Source organism: Typopeltis vanoorti, chromosome 6 (genome assembly GCF_054136105.1).
Source record: "Typopeltis vanoorti isolate ZY-2024b chromosome 6, IOZ_Tvanoo_1.0, whole genome shotgun sequence".
Lineage (NCBI taxonomy): Eukaryota > Metazoa > Arthropoda > Arachnida > Uropygi > Thelyphonidae > Typopeltis > Typopeltis vanoorti.
The window spans coordinates 125,569,549-125,589,537 of NC_143554.1; the positions used below are offsets into that span (position 1 = coordinate 125,569,549).

Here is a 19,989-nt window from a genome sequence, read left to right on the forward strand (position 1 = left end):
CATGTGCTGAAACTTAAATATCAGCTTATCATGTGGCACCCTGTCAAATGCCTTTGCTAAGTCTAAGAAAATTGCACTATATGCCCTTCCCTCATCTAATGTTCTTGTAACTTTATTATAAAAGGCTATTGAAATATATATTGAAATGGTTTCCTTTTTAATGGTAAAAGCAAGCACGCAAGAGTGTGGGAACAACTACAGGTAGTTTCAACTTACATAAGAGTTATGTTTAACAAACTTTATGTAAATTGGATTTAACCCCTCACCCATTAATCACACAATTTGGCTTATGGGTTTATAGTACATGCATGCCATAGAGCATTCACATGTTTTAAAGATTATTTCTGTTAGTTTCATTAATGGGATACACACAAAAAATTATATTTCAGTATGTATAGCCGGCCTGGTTTGTCTGTGAAAATATTAGTAGTGGTAGTGGGTGGTCGATGGCGTTGGTGTAGTTGCGGTTCATTGTGGTTGGTGGATTGAGTGGTGGAGACAGAGAGTTGTGGAGTAGGTGCCCTCCCTCGATAAGTCTTTGGACTCCTTGAAGGTGTCAAGTAATAGTAATTATTAATGCAAAATAATATAAAGTATAAATAGTGTTAGAAAATAGGAGAGAGAAAGAAGCTTAATCTGGCAAGTCAGCCTTCCATTCGAAATTCTCAAGAGAGGACTGAACAGTGACTTCTTTCTTCTCTTCATAAAACTCTCAATAAAAACTAAAAGTGCCACTTATTTCTCTTTGTACTTTCATGAATCCATCCTCAGATTGCTTTGTTCACCTTCATATTTTATAATTTTCATCTCTAGATCATTTGTGGTGCATTTGCACATGGATCACTTTTTTCACTTGTGTTCTTTTTTTTCAATCATGATTGTACTTTACCCTAGTGCACACAAACTGTAAAAATTGTGATAGTATATGAATGCAAATATACTTCAAGTCTATGTTCAGTAGTAAGGAAGATGCATACATGCACTGCATAGACTGTGTTTGCCTTTTGGACGATGGCTGTTATCTAGTGTGGGAGTAATGTTACATGCAATAAGTCAATTTTTTATGACTTTTTTTTTTTTTTTCATAGCCTTTTCAAGATAATTTGTGTAGGTCTGGATTTATATAAGCCAGGGACTGCCTGTATATTAGTCTGGTAGTGTGCTGAAAGTTGGAAATAGTGAATAAATTATACTCAACAAGAAATTATTTTCATCTTTATTTGTCTAATTCGTCTTGTTTTCATCTTTATTTATCTAAGCATAAGCAAACAAAAGTTTGTACATGAAATATATTCATGACTAGTCTTCTTCTATATAGAAAGCAGTTGCTTGGTCTCATTTGTGGGAGCTATATCTATGGAGATATTGAGAGTTAACTTAGTGGCTAGTCATATTACCATATACCTGTTGCAAAATGGTGTATTAACATATTATTACAATATTTTGAATTAGGGGTAATTATAATGAACTTTTTTAATTAGAATGTTTGCATTCAGTAGATTACACAAGAAATTATATTATTTTCCACCTTTATTTTGTCAAAGTGTAAGTATACAAAAATTTGTACTTGCAATATCTTCATAACCAAGTTGCTACTATATAGAAAGCAGTAGACTTCATTGAAGTTGCCCTAGTATCCCATTATACACATCTTGTTCCCTCTGAGAAGACCTTACTAAAGGTTGAATATGATCTGTGTGGCTAAAACTTCTCCAGGCACAATTAGTATAACAGTGACAGCAAAATTATTTGCTGGCTGTCCTAGAAGATCCTTCTAAAGAAATTGCCATTAGGTTTGGTTTTATGTACTGTCTGTGGAACAACTGTTTTAAACCTGTACTCTTGAAGAAATGTTAAATCTCTCTGTAATATCTGGCATAACTCTGGAAACATTCATATTGCATGTTGAAGAAAACTAAATAGGGTTTTTGCTCTGGAATCCAAACATGGTTTTGTGGCTGCTTCAATACCACCATAAATTAGTGGTAGTAGTGAAACTCACCCAGCATGCACAGGCTTGCTTTCTCTCTCTAACCCCATCTATATTAGTTTCTCTTAGTGTTCTCCTGTCTGATGATTTGATTTAATACCTTTTGGCTGAGAGATGTATCCAAAACCGGCCAGACTTCATTTTTTTCAGCTTACCCTGTATTGTATTGGCCTGAACATGAGTTTCATCAGCATTTTAGACTTCTAGGTTTGGTCCGATACTGCATGAATACAGTATCTAGGACCAAAGAGGTTTATATAGGTTATTACAGATCTTTGATGCAAATACAGCTATGGGATAAGATGGAATATCAACTCATGTATTACAAGAATGTTCTAGTGAATTGGCAGTGCCTTAAGTCTGAATAAAGTTAAATAAAGGGAATGGCTATACACTGATATACTACTGAACTTTGCAAAGGCATCTGACAGGATACTGCATAGAAGTATGTTAACTGGAGCAAATAGATATGAGGCTTAGTGATGTGGATAAGACAGCTGATGAACTCTGGTAGATTTCCAAGAGAGTAGAAAGAAGGGTAGAAATAGTTCCATTACATAAAGGAAGCACCAAGACAGAGGTGGCAAATTATATCAGCATTCAGAAGTGGTGGTTAGGGTATTGGAGAAGCTAGATAAAGACAAAATTCAGTCATGAAGTCATCATGGTTTTGGGGTGGGGGGGGAGGGCATGTCTCAGTAATATCCCCACATTTTGTAATAAAGTGATAGTTGAATAAAGGGAATGGCTATACACTGATTTATTGCTGAACTTTGCAAAGGCATCTGACAGGATACTGCATAGAAGTATGTTAACTGGAGCAAATAGATATGAGGCTAGTGATGTGGATAAGATAATAGCTAATGAATAGACATCATAGAATAGATTTTGGAGGAGGAGGAGGAGGTGTGTAACTAGATGTGTGCTGCAGGGCTCTGTAAGGCCATTGCTGTTTAAGTTATACATTAATGGTATAGGAAATATTCAGTTGTTTGCTGATGGTGAAAAATGAGCAGAGCTGTAGTTAATAATGAGCAGTGATCTTGCAGGGCAATTTAAATAGACTGGCAGTATGGACAAAGGAGAATGGTTGTCAGTTTAATGTCACAAAGTGTAAAGTTATGCATTTTGGGAGGAAATAATTGCCACTATGTACTGTGTTAATGATACCGGGCTGCAGTAAATTGTTGAAGCTAGGGATATTTGGCATTGTGTTGGTGGATTACAAGTTAAAGCTCAGAGTACATATTGCAAGAGCTGCTAAAATAGATCACAGGTCATAAATAATAGATTGAAGAACATAGACAAGTAGAAGGAGGGGGTTATACCTTTTATAAGGTTTTGATATAATCTCCTCTGGGCCACTGTACATGTCTTTTTTGGGGATGGAGAAAGAAGTGGAGAGTATCCTGAGGTAGGTCAGTGGCCAATATGGTAGCAGTTCTATAGAATGCTGCTTATGAGGACACATTGGGGATTGCCCAAATTGATTTATCAACAGAAAGGTGGGGTGGGGGGGGGAGACATCCAAGTTATGTTGAAGAGTTTTATAAGATTGATATATAGAGGAAATTTTAAGTATATGAATAGTGATGGGAAGAACTGAGATCATTACTGAAAATTTGAATAAGAGTATGGTTAAGGATGTGACTAGATTTTGTGCTTGGAGTGGTGAATGAATGAGTGGAATGGGATTGCTGGAGTCAGTTGTCAGTATTTTGTCAGTTGATGAACACCAAGTTGAAGTATGGCAGGTACCGTGTGAATGATAGTTAGTGCTTGGTGAAATTTTACTAGACTTCCTGCGGTAAGTCTTTGGACTTCATGGATATACCAGCATAATAATAATAAGCTGACTCCAAATACTTTTGGAACCAATTCTTGTGTAATATATTGTGTATTCTGAAGCAGAATACACCAGCATTTGCACATGCTGAAATTAAAATTTTCATCTCCCCCTTATAGCAGACTCAAAGGAGCAAAAGAATTATGACAAAAGTGCATGTTCTGCCCTTTTGTCATAATTTTTGTCATAATTTTGTCCCTTTCCTCTAAACATATAAAAACATAAGCATTGGCAGGTCAACATTCATACACAGTACCGCTTCAAACTGTCTTGCCCTCCTCCTCTTTCATTCTATTTACAACTTCTTTTGAATAGCCTTCTTCATACCATTTTTTGATGGACTATGATTTCCAACTGTTCAAGAAACATTTCAACAGATAGCTTCTTTTACCCTGACCAACTGCTCACACAACACTCTTGTGTTGTGTGAGCAGTTGGTTTTGTGTTGGTTTTGTCCCTCTTGTATTATGGGGTTCATTTAAGCCACCATGGTCTGACTGATGATGCACAACATGCTGCCTCTCCCAGTCAAGTCAACCCCTTCTTTCTTGAGGTGTGACTTATTTCTACCAGAGGGGGAGGCATTCTGGCAGTATCAGTGAGAATTCTCACTGTATAAGGATATGTTCCTAGTTGAAGGGAATGCCAGCTAGACCTACTATGTGGTATATAGCCTTCATTGCCTGGTGAAATGCCACCTTGTTTACTGGGACCTGAGGTGGCCATGACAGTGTGGTCTATAGTGCAGGGGTTCTAGTTTCTACTTACATTCGTTATGAGCCATACCTTTCCAGAACATCCCTATCTTTGAGGTTACAGCAATGAAAGCTGCAGATAGCTGGTATGAAAACCTAATGATAATGTATTTAGGTGGCTTCCTGATCAGCCTGCATTTAATCTTGATACCATCTATGCTGCCAGATCATGCCTGGAGAGAGGTCATTTAGTAGTAGTAGTATGTGAGAAATACTGTCAAGGCCATATTATGGCATGGAGATTGGATTCTCTCTGTATGAGTAACTTCCTAAGAATATATTATGTTCCTCTGCTCATTATCTCTTCACATCTAAAATACTACATAACAGTAAACCTAAATAAATATAGTGTCACCATGGTTAAAATTAAAAACAAATCCCTCTCAAAAGAAATCCCCCCCCAAAAAAAAAAATAAATAAATAAACCTTGTAGAAATCATTTCATCTATATTCACTTCACCATCATTCATCTGCTCTTTCTTTCCCCTAATTCTGAAAATCATTCTCATGTCATTGACTTCTTATTCTAGAAGCTTGATTTCCTACTAAGGTTTATACAAAAACTGACTTTTGAATGTCTGAATTTTTACAAATATATATATATATATAATTAAAACAGTAAAAAAAATTATATTTATTTAAAAATTTTTCAGTTTATTTAATAATTATGGAACTACAAAAATATAACAAAATAAAATATACTCTATACAAAACCAAATTAAAAAAAAAAAAAAAAAAATAACTAAAATCCATACAAAATATAAATTATAAATTTTTATTTCATTTAGTATATTTCTTCAGGAAATATGATTTCAAAAAACAATGTCCACTGAACGATTACTTAATCATATTCTTATTCTAGATACAAAATTGCCTGAAATAGAAAATTCTCTCTCACTGGCTACTGAACTTGGTTTTATCATTTCCAGGGCATCAAATGATATATCAAAATTCTTTGTTCTTTTATTGGTTGCCTCACATACTGAAAATTCAGCATTCAATGTCTTCGGATTTGATATTATTTCTTCAGGTTTCTCAAGAAACCTATGAATTGATTTTTCCATGGCTTCTTTTAGAGCATTGCCCTGATTAATGGTTTCTCCATCTCCGATATATTCATCATCAGAATCTGTTTACATACGAGAATTTGGATATATTCTAGGCATTATTTTTCCAGATAACTTAATAATATCAAGTTTTGAGGCTATTAGAAGTACGCTAGATTTCTTTGCATAAAGCGCAGGCCAGAAGGGTAACGAGTGTGGTAAGAAAAGCAAAAAAGGATTACGAAAGAACATTGGCCATGCAGGCTAAAGAGAATCCTAAACAGTTTTTTAGATATGTAGCAAGTAAAAGGAAAAATGTATATGGCAGAATGATTTTAAAGAATGCCGATGGTAGGGAGGTAACTGAATCAGTTGAGATAGTTCAGTTACTGAGTGAGCACTTTGCAACAATATATCATCCAGGTGGTGACATTGCAGAAACGAATAAACCAGTACATTATACGAGAATTGTGGTGAATGAAGTGGAGGTGAGTAGTCTATTGCATAACCTCAATGTCAATGCATCCGTGGGATTGGATGGTATACCAGCTCGTGTCGTACGAGAAGCAGCTAAAGAATTGTCAGTACCCTTGACCATTTTGTTTAATTTGAGTCTCGGGTCTGGGTTAGTCCCGAGGGGGGTGGAAAGAGGGGAAAATAGTTCCACTACATGAAGGTGGTTCCAAGACTGCTGTTGTAAATTACCGACCGATTAGCATATCAGGAATCATTGTCAAGTTTTTAGAGAAATTAGTCAAGAAAAGAATACAGGATTGGATAGATGAAAATGGGATATGGTATGGGGGACAACATGGTTTTGTGAAGGGTAGATCATGCCTCAGTAACTAGCTCACGTTCTATAACACAGTGACGGCTGAACTGGATAGGGGTAATGGGTTTACAGTGATACTGCTGGACCTTGCCAAGGCCTTTGACAGGATACCACATGGAACTCTAATCAGTAAACTGGAGCAGATGGGGATAGATATAGGGTTGGTGAGATGGATAGGAGGATGGTTGAAGGAGAGATACCAGAGAGTGGTTTATGCAGGAGTGGAGTCTAAAAGACGGCTTGTGACTAGTGGTGTGCCGCAGGGCTCTGTTCTTGGACCACTGCTTTTCAATTTGTTCATCAATGATATAGGAAAGGAATTGAAAGGAAGTGTTCACTTGTTTGCTGATGATGCAAAGTTGGGTAGAGCAATTGTGAGCGCACAGGATGATTTGGATAGTTTGGAGGACTAGGCTAGGAAAAATGGATGTCAATTTAATGTGGCAAAGTGTAAGGTTATGCACTTTGGGGCGAAAAGAATAGCGGCGGTGTATCGCATTGGTGGAGCCGTGCTTCAGGAGATTGATGAGGCCAGGGATTTGGGAGTGTTGGTGGATAGGGAATTGAAGTTTAGGGGGCACATTGCAAAAGTGACTAAATCAGCTCATCAAATCACTTGGCTTCTGAAAAATACTTTAACATCCAGAGACAAACAAGTTGTTGTTCCTCTGTATCGAGCCTTGATAAGACCCCATCTGAACTACTGTGCCCAGTTATGGGCATCAGGGTTTCTTCGTGATTGGGAGGAAGTGGAGAGGATCCAGAGACGAGTGACCAAGATGATAGAAAGTCTGTGGAATGAACCTTATGAGAATAGGTTGAAGATTTGTGGGTTGCAGAGATTTGACGATAGGCGAAGAAGGGGTGATATGATTGAGACATTCAAATTACTGAAGGGTTTCTATAAGATTGATCCAGAAGATATTTTTGAAAATATGACTGGTGGTGGGAGGACTAGGGGGCCATGCATGGAAGCTGGGCAAGAGCGTGGTTGACAAGGGTGTTAGAGCTAGGTTTTTTACTTGGAGAGTGGTGAATGAGTGGAATAAGCTTCCAGAGTCTGTTGTGGGTGCTATGACCGTGAATGAGTTCAAGGCAAGGTATGATAGATACTGTATCAATGTCAAATAGTTGTTCTTGACATGATGTTAGGGCCTCCCTCAATGAGTCTGTCGACTCCTTGGAGTTGCCCAGAACAATAATAATAATAATTTGTTTGAAATGTTTTGTGGATTTTGCAAATATAGCAAAAGGGTTACGAATTTGACTTGTCTTCTTTCTTGAATTCGTACCTCTAAGAGCATTTAATAATTTGGAACTAATTTCAGTCTTTAAATTTTTCAGTTCATTTAACAGAAATTCAAATATACCTCATCATCAAATTCCTGACATGTACCCTCAAGAGATGTACAGGATATGATAGTAGTACATGAAAAATTTACATCATTACTAACTTCCTATCTACAATTTTCCTCCAAATCAGTCTGTTATTTGTCAAGACTCCAACATTATCAGATCTTATATTTCTATCGTCTAAGGCACTTTGTACCATATCAATCCACCTATATCTTGGCCATCCTCTGGGTCGTTTTCCTGCCAACCTGGCAAAGAACACTTACTTTGCTAATCTTTCCTTGCCCATTCTGTTTAAGTGACCATACCACCTCAGATTAGCTCTGCTAACACATTCCTGGATGCTGACAATGTCTTCTTCTTTCCTAATATCCTCGTTTTTAATATGATATTGCCATTGATGCCATCTGTTGACACCTCTAATCTTTCTCAGGTCTCTCATATCTGCAGTCTCTAGTCTTTAGTCAAGTGTTTTACTTCTGACCCAGCTCTCAGATCCATAAGTTAAAACTGGTTTGGACACTGTCTTGGATACAGCTAATTTAGTGTTCTGACTAATTTCTCTCTTATTCCATATAAATTTATTCAGTCGACTTCCTGCCATACCAGCTTTGTTGATTCTGTTGTCTATTTCCATATTTAATTTACCATCTTCACTAAAAATCATGCCTAAGTAGCTGAAATGTTTTATTTGTTCCACAGGTTCTCCATTCACAACACATTTGACATTTTCAGCAATTCTACTGTTTTCATTGTCTTTGTCTTTTTATTGCTGACCTTCATACCATATCTATTACAACAGTTATTCAATTTAGTCAGGGAATCTTGCAGACTAGTAGCGGATTTCTTTAGAAGTATAACATCGTCTGCATAAAGCAAAGAGCTGAAATTAACATCTCCAATTTTGATATCATGTTTAATACCACTTTCCTTCATAATGTGATACATATAGATAACGAATAACAGAGGGAATAGCATACATCCTTGTCTGACACCAGATTTAACATTAAACCATCTTCCTGTACTTCCTTCAATTCTAACTGCTGGCTTAAAACTCAAATAAAGACTTAAGTATTGCTTGATATAATGCCCCATTGACACCATATAACTGTAACATATTGAATAGCTTCTCTCTTGGCACCTTGTCATATGCCTTTTCCAAATCGACAAAACTTAAATTCAGATCATTGTTATATTCCCATGCTTTCTCAACTATTTGTCGTAAAGTGAAGATCTGATCCTGACAGCCTCTATTTGACTTGAGTCCAGCTTGTTCTTCACCAAGCTTTTCTTCCACAATTCTTCTGAACTGTTTCTCAAGTATACTGGCATAAATCTTGCCAGGAACACTCAGTAGAGTAATATCTCTGTAATTATCACATTCAGGTTTATTTCCATTTTTATATATGGGTACTATGAGAGCTCTACTCCAATCATCGGGAATTTGTCCCTCTGTCCAGGCTTTCTGAACTATGCAGTGCAGCCACTGTAAGACTCTTTTACCATACTTCAGCATTTCTGGTCAAATATCATCTACTCCAGCTGCCTTTCCACATTTCAAGCCTTTAATGGCTTTTTCTACTTCATGTATGGATATGTATTCCTGACTGCATGCCTGGTCAGTGTTTTTTACCACTGTGCTGTCCTCTCTGCTCGTTTCATTTAGCAGTTTATCCAAGTAATTACTCCATACTTCAAGGATATCTTTTTCTCCCATTTTCATGTCACCTTTATCATCTCTAACTCCTTTTACAGCACTCCTCCCTCCATTCCTAAACTTCTTCAACAACCTCCAGAATATTTTGCCACCTTCTTGATATTTATTTTCTATGTTCTTGCCAAAGTCCTCCCCTTTTATTTAGCTAGTTTTACACAGTGTTTAGCTTTCTTACATTTGTCTCTGTATTCTCTGAGAGCACAAGCTGACTTTCTTGCCAGGAACTTTTGATATGCTTTCTTCTTTTCCTTCACTGCCTCTTTTACTTCCTGTATCCACCATGGAGTTCTAATTTTTCTATCCTTGCAGACAACTGCATGACATGCCTCTCTAGCTGAATCAATCAGGGTTTTCTTCAAGGCTTGCCACTGAATCTCCAAGGTTTGGTTCCTGTTCTCAAACTCTATGGCTCTCATAATATAGAACTAAAAATAACTAACAGTATTGGATGCAACTCATACCATGCAGAATTAATAACCATTAACACAGCACTGCAACATTTGGATAAACAAAACCGAAAGGAATTTATATTTTTCATAGATTCCTTAGCAGCCCTTCAACCTATTAAGAACTGCTACACTAGCCATCAAGAAATACTTAGAGACATAGTAAAAACATAAACAAACTACATAAGCATTCCGAAATAATTTTCCAATTGGATTAAAGTAAAATGAAACTGCAGATGAAGTTGCAAAAATGGCTGCAACATCCAGTCATTCTACAGATTTCACTCTTTTTAAAACCCTCAAAAAGAAAACATAAAAAGAACGATTCTCCAGGACATGACTCACCACTGGTATTCAGCAGAAAAACCAGGAGCTAGCATCAACTCCAGGTTAAATCGTTGTGCCAATACCATGATCTCTCGCCTCAAAACTGGCCACACAAGACCAATCAAGTTTGACAGTGGCATAAAAGTTTTCCCCATCTGGAAAATCTGTAACATCGAGGAAGCATCTCTAATGCATTTACTAAATTGTATGAATATTTCCAAATGTGATCTTTATAACAACCCAGAAAAGGTTCTGTATAAAATACATGAATTTGACCTACATGATCTGGTGTAATAATACCATGGGATAATAAAATAAAATAAAAAGTTTATAACTGTGTTAATAACTTATATTTATAGTTTCTTACAAGTTCCTTATAGTACCATGACTAGCTACTAAGTGCTAGAAAGAAAGCACTCTGCTCATGTTTGTTGTCATTCTATTTTTGCTTCATGTAGCTGTCCATTCTTTTTGTGTGATGAGATACTTGGTATGAAATATAAGTGTTTTCTTTTTCTTTATGCAATATATAGTATATAGTAAGTTCATGTCTACATGCATACCTATATAATTAAAAATTAGTTTATTGTCTGATAAATTACAAGGTTATTGGTTATCAGATTAATACTTTTAGTGCTGTGAATATAAGGGCAGAACGTAATTTTTTTTAAAGAAGCCAGTACCATCATTTTCAAACATTTTCACTAGCATCATCGTGCTCAGTGTTTTATTCTCTGAACTATTAAAAAAAGACTTAAATAGTTAAAAATTCACACAACATTCTTCAATTCATTAATTGCTGTTTTAAAAACAGTTCCCTAAAAGCCTACAAAAGTTCCAAACACTTGCATGCAAGATTTTATTTCAAAATAATATATATATATATATATATATATACACACTAAATATATGAAGAGCCAAAGGCTTCGATTCGGCGACATATAACTTATTTAAGTTAAGGGATATTACATCCCATATAGTTTCTTAGCCGAATAAGAAACTCAAAGAGTTTCATGCCGAATATAGCAGAAACTATATATAAAGTTCGGCGATTCCAAGCGTAAGCAAATACCTGGATACTGCAGCACTGATCCCAAAGGGTAGTGCAAGCTGGGGCAACTCGTGGTAGAAGTGGAGCAAGCTCCGATCACTATTCTTGATATTTGCCCATAATGTGAACTTAGCCCCTAGGAACTGTATTTTTGTTCACATTATGAGAGAAGGTCACTACCCAGACCGGTTTCGACCTTTATTGAGGTCTCATCAGTGAGTAGCCAGACCTAGTTAATATCAAGTTTGTAGCGAACAGAACTTGTATCCCTTCTACGAGTATTGCCGTGAGGTGCTCTAATAAATTATTAGATATGTGAAGAGCCAAAGGCTTCAATTCGGCGACATATAACTTGTTTACGTTAAGGGATATTACATCCCATATTGTTTCTTAGCCGAATAAGAAACTCAAAGAGTTTCATGCCGAATATAGAAACTATATAAAGTTCGGTGATTCCAAGCGTAAGCAAATTCGGCTAAGAAACAATATGGGATGTAATATCCCTTAACTTAAATAAGTTATATGTCGCCGAATTGAAGCCTTTGGCTCTTCATATATTTAGTAATTTATTAGGACACCTCTTGGCAATTCTCATAGAAGGGATGTAAGTTCTGTTCGCTACAAACTTGGTATTATTAACTAGGTCTACCTACTCACTGATGAGACCTCAATAAAGGTTGAAACCAGTCTGGGTAGGGACCTTCTCTCATAATGTAGAACAGTAATACAGCTCCTGGGAGCTAAGTTCACATTATGGGTAAATATCAAGAATAGTGATCGGAACTTGCTCCACCTTTGCTATGAGTTTGCCTCAGCTTGCATTACTTTATATAGTTTCTATTCTATATTCGGCATGAAACTGTTTGAGTTTCTTATTTGGCTAAGAAACAATATGGAATGTAATATCCCTTAACTTAAAAATATATATATGTATATTTTTTTTAATCATCGACATCTTCTGATAATGTGTTAGGCCCATTGGCCTGTAACACTAACATTCAAAATAATTTGGCTTTCATAAGTAATGTTTCGCTAAGGCAAAGCACTTAATTCTCTCTTCATTATCTGGTGTGTGTTCTCTAGCTTGTTTGTTTTGTAAAAGGAAAAATCCTTCTATGTCTTTATAAAAAGACTAGCTAGCTAGCCCTTCAGTTGAAAAGCAATAATTTCATACCCAATTATTAATAATATGAAGAGCCAAAGGCTTCAATTCGGCGACATAAACTTATTCAAGTTAAGGGATATTATCCCATATTGTTTCATAGCCGAATAAGAAACTCAAAGAGTTTCATGCCGAATGTAGTAAATATATAAAGTTCGGCGAGTCCAGGCGTAAGCAAATACCTGGATAGTGTTACAACTGACCCTTTAGGGAGTGCAACACTGAGGCAACTCATGGTAAGGGTGGAGCAAGCTCTGATCACTATTCTTGATATTTCCCCATAATGTGAAACCCAGCTCCTAGGAACTGTATTACTGTTCTACTATCCAGGTATTTGCTTACGCTTGAACTCGCTGAACTTTATATATTTACTATATTCGGCATGAAACTCTTTGAGTTTCTTATTTGGCTATGAAACAATATGGGATGTAATATCCCTTAACTTGCATAAGTTTATGTCGTCGAATTGAAGCCCTTGGCTCTTCATATTATTAATAATTTATTAGGACACCTTTTTGGCAATTCTCATAATAGGGTATATGTAAGTTCTGTTTGCTACAAACTTTCTGGGTTTCACATTATGGGGAAATATCAAGAATAGTGATCAGAGCTTGCTCCACCCTTACCATGAGTTGCCTCAGTGTTGTACTCCCTAAAGGGTCAGTTGTAACACTATCCAGGTATTTGCTTACGCTTGGACTCGCCGAACTTTATATATTTACTATATTCGGCATGAAACTCTTTGAGTTTCTTATTCGGCTATGAAACAATATGGGATGTAATATCCCTTAACTCGAATAATTTCATACCCAAGTTTTTCCAACTGAAGGGCAGTGTTATTCTTCATAAGCATGTAGTGGAGATGTTCAAATTTTGATATGATGTGAATGCTTTCATGAACTTTAAATTGAGTAAGAATAACTGAGATTTACTGTTGCCTTTATTATTTATGCAACAGTTGATCTATGAATTACTTACATATTTTGCTTCTGGATAGCTTTAATCAAATAACAGACTTCCCATAGAAATTCAAGTAAAATTAGTACATGTATAGAAATAGGATACATGAACCACTGATAATGGAATAATGAATGACTACTGTTTCCTTTATGGTAAATCATTAGGTATCTTTATTTCTTGCACTGTTCTTGCATGATAAAATGTGCTGAATTAATCTGTAATGCACTGCAACTTTGGCAAGCCATACATAGGCTGAACTGGCTGGAGAAATATGTGAGAAAATGAACATTGTAGTGGCAGTATTCATAAGAGAAAAGATGATTAAGTTGTATACTTTTCTTGTGACATCACTTGACCATTTCTTATTTAGAAAACATTTCTTGGTATATCATTTCAAAGAATTGAGTAAAGTTATCTGCTCACACAGAACTCAAAATAAGAATTGTCTTAATTCAGCATGATGTGTGGAAATTTCCCATTAGATCCAGGGACACTTCAGTTCTCACACATTCCAAAGATAACCAACAGATAATGTTACATATGGAGCACACAAACAGCATTTAACCAAGATCTTGATAAAGCTAGTGGATTTAAGTAACTAAACATATTAGTAATTCAATCTTGTGTGTGTGACAGTAAATCCCAGTTATTCTTATTTTTGATATGCTTCTTTATTGTTTACAGAACCAAACTGTAAGTAAAAGTTTGAACTTTTAATAGTTCATACATTGATTTTTGTGATGTTTGAGTAATTATTTTTAGTTGTTACTACAGCAACATAATTATAGATGGGACAATTCTCTGAATTCAACTACTCTACTAGTCAAATAGTCAGCTGGTGTACTACCCACTTCACTGGACTTCTTGCTGCAGATGCTTTAAGGGAGAAAAAAATCATAACGGATAAAAGATATCAAAAATTCTAAGCATATCGAATAGAATGTCTTAATGGCCTCACTTTTATCAATGTTTTAAAAAAAATCCTTAAACATTTTTTGTTGATGTATTTTAATTTATATAACACATATATCATTTCTTCATCATCATCATCAAATTCCTGACATGTACCCTCAAGGGGTGTACAGGATATGATAGTACTACATGAAAAATTTACATCATTACTAGCTTCCTATCTACAATTTTCCTCCAAATCAGTCTGTTACTTGTCAAAACTCCAATATTCTCAGATCTTATATTTCTATCGTCTAAGGCACTTTGTACCGTATCAATCCACCTATATCTTGGTCTTCCTCTGGGTCATTTTGCTGCCAACCTGGCAGAGAACACTTATTTTGCTAATCTTTCTTTGCCCATTCTGTTTAAGTGACCATACCACCTGAGATTAGCTCTGCTAACGCATTCCTGAATGCTGACAATGTCAAGATCTTTCCTAATATCCTCGTTTTTTATATGATATTGCCATTGATGCCATCTGTTCACGCCTATAATCTTTCTCAGGATTCTCATATCTACAGTCTCTAGTCTTTGATCAAGTGTTTTACTTCTTACCCAGCTCTCAGATCCATAAGTCGAAACTGGTTTGAACACTGTCTTGTATACAGCTAATTTAGTGTTCCGACTAATTTCTCTCTTATTCCATATGAATTTATTCAATTGACTTCCTACCATACCAGCTTTGTTGAATCTGTTGTCTATTTCCATATTTAATTTACCATCTTCACTGAAAATCGTGCCTAAATAGCTGAAATGTTTTACTTGTTCCACAGGTTCCCCATTCAAAACACAGTTGACATTTACAATGATTCTACCTATTTTCATTGTCTTTGTCTTTTTATTGCTGACCGTCATACCATATCTATTACAACAGTAATTAAATTTAGTCAGGGAATCTTGCAAACTTGTAGCGGATTTATTTAGAAGTATAACATCGTCCGCATAAAGCAAAGAGCTGACATTAACATCTCCAATTCTGATATCATGTTTAATACCACTTTTCTTCATAATGTGATCCATCTAGATAATGAATAACAGAGGGGATAATCTACATCCAGTTCCCCATTCTGATATTTGCCCCCATCACTCTACTTGAGACTGCCTGCCACTCAAGAAGATGAGCCTCGTATTTAGTGTTGAATACAATGGCTACTCCTTTTCCTTGATTGTCATTGCCTGAATAATACATTTTGTATTTATTGCTCAGAAAGATCTTACCAGTTTTTGTCTTTTTTGTTTCAGTCACCCCTATTATGTCGATCTGGTACTTATCTAATTCCTCATTTCTTTGCCATTCAGGCTTCTTATGTTGATAGTACCCATCTTTAACTCTGGTGATGTTGAGTTGGGGTGTTTTTTTCAGATTTGTTCCAGTAGCTGACTTTTCGCTGTTCACCCTGGTTCCCTGGCAAAAACAACGGGGGGCCTTGTTTAACGTGCGATGCCCCAGCTGTCATGAAATTTTGTCACGTTGTACCATCATTTAATATTGTGGTTTAAGCCAATAAGAATACAATTTGGTTGGCTAATCCCAAATTGCCAGCCCATCCTGATTTGTTCAGTATCCAATTAGATACCCAACAGGGTGTACCACGAGAAGATGAGGATTGGACATTAGGTCAGAAGCCCTGGTCGGTTCTCCGCATTCCTTTAAAGGCTATGTGGAGGTCTCCTCTCAGTTATACAGCTTTGACTCTTATGCACCCCTTGATCATTTCTTTGAAAATTAAAATAATTTTAAAAGAAATTTCAGATGTTTTGAAATACCTCAGTTTAATTTACATACATGTAAAAAAACTACTAATATATTAATTTTTCTTATACATATCAAATAATTTCAGTTATCAATATAAATAATAAAAATATAAAATATATCACATTTTATTATTATTTCTTTTTTGTTTTCCCATTTCATAGCTGAGGAAAAGCCACTTAGCATCTCATCTGGAATCACGAGCTCGTGCTTATTCTGTTGGCAGCCAGGCAGCTACAAAACCAAGAAGGGGTCAGAAATCAATTGAAACAGAACTAGGAATGTTGATAGGTATAGATTCCTGTACATCTGCAAAATCATCTAGTGCTCCACTTTTACCAAGCGGTCTTCATCATCACCGAGCATCAAATAGCAGAAGTGATTATAGTGAAGACTTAATGGAGATTGACTATAATCGCAATCCTTCTTGTGTGAGTAAATCAAGAGATAATCAGGAAGGGAGTACTGAAAGTGGTCGGCGATATTCATTTTCAAATACTAGACAGAGATCTAATAGTCGTTCTTCAACAGGAGCATCCCCAATGTCCTCTCTTGTGGAATTGGCAGAAAGACCAGAAAGCTTGGGAAAATCAAATAAAAAATTGTTGTCCCAACAAAATGAAGATGCTTCAGCTAAAAATATATCTCAGGATAGAGAACAGGCTAAAGGAGAAAACAAGCAAACAAAAAGTCAACAATTAGTTATTGAGAAATATCCAAAATGTGAGGTTAGTGATTATGTTAATATGAATGCTTTTGATACTAAAGATGAGGACTTTAAAACTATTCATCAGAACCAGACTAATGATAGCATTACACAAGTTGTAAAATCTTCTAGCATGCTCCAAGAAACAGATAAAGGAGTGCAGAGAAATACAAATCTTGAAATTCCAGGAAGCCCAAGAGGAGAATATGTTAATCTGGATTTAAGTCGGACATTCCCAATCATTGGTTGTGCTCCTTCTCCTAATATTTCTGTTAACTCTTCTACTAAGGTGCTACTTTCAGAGAGATGTAATAAACAACAAGGTAATACATATGGTGCTGAGAATCACAATACTGATATACAATTTCCACCTCCACCACACGAATATATGAATATTAATTTGAAAACAATACCTAGGTCTCCTATAGTTGCATCTTCACTGTCTGCTAGTGATTACACTGTTATGGCACCAGTACAGACTTCTTCAGTTGAACATGGTCTTTTTCCAGGAACATATGGTCCACCGGTTCCAGCTACTCTTTCTACAAGTCCTGCAAATTCTTCGAATGCTAATATTCTAGCTAGGCCAAGTAAAGGCTTTACTTTCTCTTCTACAATAGGCACTAATAATAATAATGCTGCTCCTAATACTGCTCCTCCTTCCCAGAGAAAAACTCATCCTCTACAGCGTGTGCCAGCTTTCAGAAAACAAATGTCTGCTCCTGCAGCACCACCTTCACTTCAGGCAGATCTTCCCTCACCCAATAGAAAAAGTTCTTGTCCTATACCTGTTATCAAGTCTCCTGGAACATCACCATCAAGTAGTACTAAAAAGTCCCTTGTTCCATCTACAGTAGTAACTAGCAGATTAAAAGCAAGCACTTCGCAGTCACCAGACCGTAGTAGCATCTCAAGTGCTTCTAGCCACGGAGATGAAGTTAATTCTGATCACAATAGTCCAAAAACTAGTGTACTTCCTAACTTGGTTTCTACTGTTCATGATCAGTGGAGTTTTGTTGATACTCCTTACGAGAATGTTTCGGTAGGCTGTGGTTCTGCATCAAATTCAAGACCATCATCAGTAAGCAGTGAAAAGGAATTAAATTATGCCTCGTTGGACTTGGCTCCATCTTCTGGTGACGATGAGAGAGTTCCACGTTCTCCTCGCAGCTTGAAAATGCAGCAGACTTCAGAAGCAGAAGGTGGTAGTAGTGGCAGTGGTGAAACATCACTCTCTTATGCAGAAATTGATTTCACAAAATCAGAAGGTTTGAGACACACTTCAGGTGCTTTGAGGGAAGGTCGTTTGTAATTTAAACTGAAATGAGAAAAACACTTTTTCTTGTTTTTCTAGTAACCAAAAAAAAAAAACTTAGACAAATGCAAGTTAGCTTTCCCTTTTTTATAATCCCATGGTTCCTTGTAAGCAAAGGCTTCTCTCAGTAAGACATTATCTTCCAGGAAATTTGAAATAAATTGTCTAATATTAACAATATTTCTTCCTGATGTATTGGAGCATATGCTCTGAGCATTATTTTGTTACTGTGCATGTAGTGCTCAAATGAAACAAAAAAAAAAAAAAATGAACAGCCATTTTGCAAAAATGGAAAGAAAATACATAATTTGCTGCTGAGATGCTATTTTTAAAGCAGTGTTTATCAAAACTACATAAGCAAAATATGTGAAATGAAAAATTAAATTATATTAGCTTGTAACTTGCATGTTGAGCAGCTAATTGTTGAACTATAAACAACAGCAAAAACCCTCCCTTTTCCTGCTGATATCCACTGTAAATGTATGTTATTCAGTGTAAGTAATTTCGTGGTTTTATTTACAAGAATTGTGTACATTTATTGAATATTTTAATAGCTTCTTAGCCAAACTGATGTTAAAATAATGTAAACCAGTTGCCGTAAACTTTCATAAATTTCAAGGTATAAAATATTTTAAACATGGTTATAAATATATATCTATTATATTGTTAGCAAAATTGTTACCAGTTAATTGTCTCTGCTATATATTTTAAATATACACCAGTTAACTTACTGTATTTTGTACTAGAAGAAATTAATCAGTTAAAACTCATGATTCTTTCAGCTTATGAGAGCTGTTTTCACATGGTTAATAGCAAATTGGAATAAATACTAAGTGTTCCCAAGTGTAATTTAATTGCAACTGCTACACTAGCCTCTTGTCATTTAAATTGTTTTTAACATACAGACATTTTGAATTTTGGCAGGCTTAGAAGCGATCTATAAATGTTATTGCACTGTGATTGGTTGAATTTCTTTAATGCTTTCACTGCTGGGTACACACATTTATATTTACAATGACAATATTATTAAAAATTGTCATGGCAAGAAATTCAGTGGACCCATAAAATCCTATCCTAAATGGTATTTGAACTGAGTTCTTTCCAACAAAAGGGCACATGTTACAAATATGCTGTAGAGATGCAGTTTATGTATCCTTTTCCCATTTTCTCCTATGTGTTAGATTCATTGGCCTGTCATAGCCAAGTAATCTGGCTTCTTTGAAAACCTATTCAATGCTCTGATAGGGTGGTTAATGATATTTATGTTTTTCTGGCTGATTTTCCTATTTTTATTTGGGGGAGGTGAAAAAACCAAGTATCTAGCAGAAAAAATCTTGCCAATTCTGTATGAGAACTAGCTCACTCACCTTTAATTGAAATGCACTGATAAAGGTTCTTCACATCCTAGATGGAATTCAAACCTAATCTTTCCAACAGAAAGCACATCATCAAAAGCAACTTAGCTCTGAAAGCTTCAAAGTTTATATGTCTAAGTATAAAGGAAAATCACTTAAATGTGAAAATTAGATGGTTGTGCCCATATGTATACCAAACATTGATCAGTAGTATGGTATCTTTCCTTTTACTCATTTAGTTGCATCTTTATTTTTTAGAGATTCTTTTCCATGTCAGTACTAAAAATAGCTTTTATTATGCTTCTTTGTGATGCCGTCTGTAAAACAGCTGCTTGCAACTGTTTTACACTTTTAAACTTCAGCACCTGCAAACATTTGCAGGCAGCAGCAGTACCACATCAAAAACAAGGGAAAGATGAAT

The 19,989-nt window shown here is 35.8% G+C and overlaps 1 protein-coding gene across 4 annotated transcripts in view; it reads left to right on the forward strand.

Moving 5' to 3' along the window:
- LOC150105909 (uncharacterized) overlaps nt 1–19,051 on the forward strand; it is a 327,762-nt gene extending 308,711 nt beyond the window's left edge. For all 4 annotated transcript variants that reach the window (XM_090393671.1, XM_090393672.1, XM_090393670.1 and 1 more), the window contains one exon: nt 16,357–19,051. In XM_090393671.1, the coding sequence (XP_090249797.1) occupies nt 16,357–18,210 (1,854 nt within the window). In that variant the 3' untranslated portion in view covers nt 18,211–19,051. The remainder of the gene's footprint in view (nt 1–16,356) is intronic.
- The last annotated feature ends 938 nt before the right edge of the window (nt 19,052–19,989 follow it).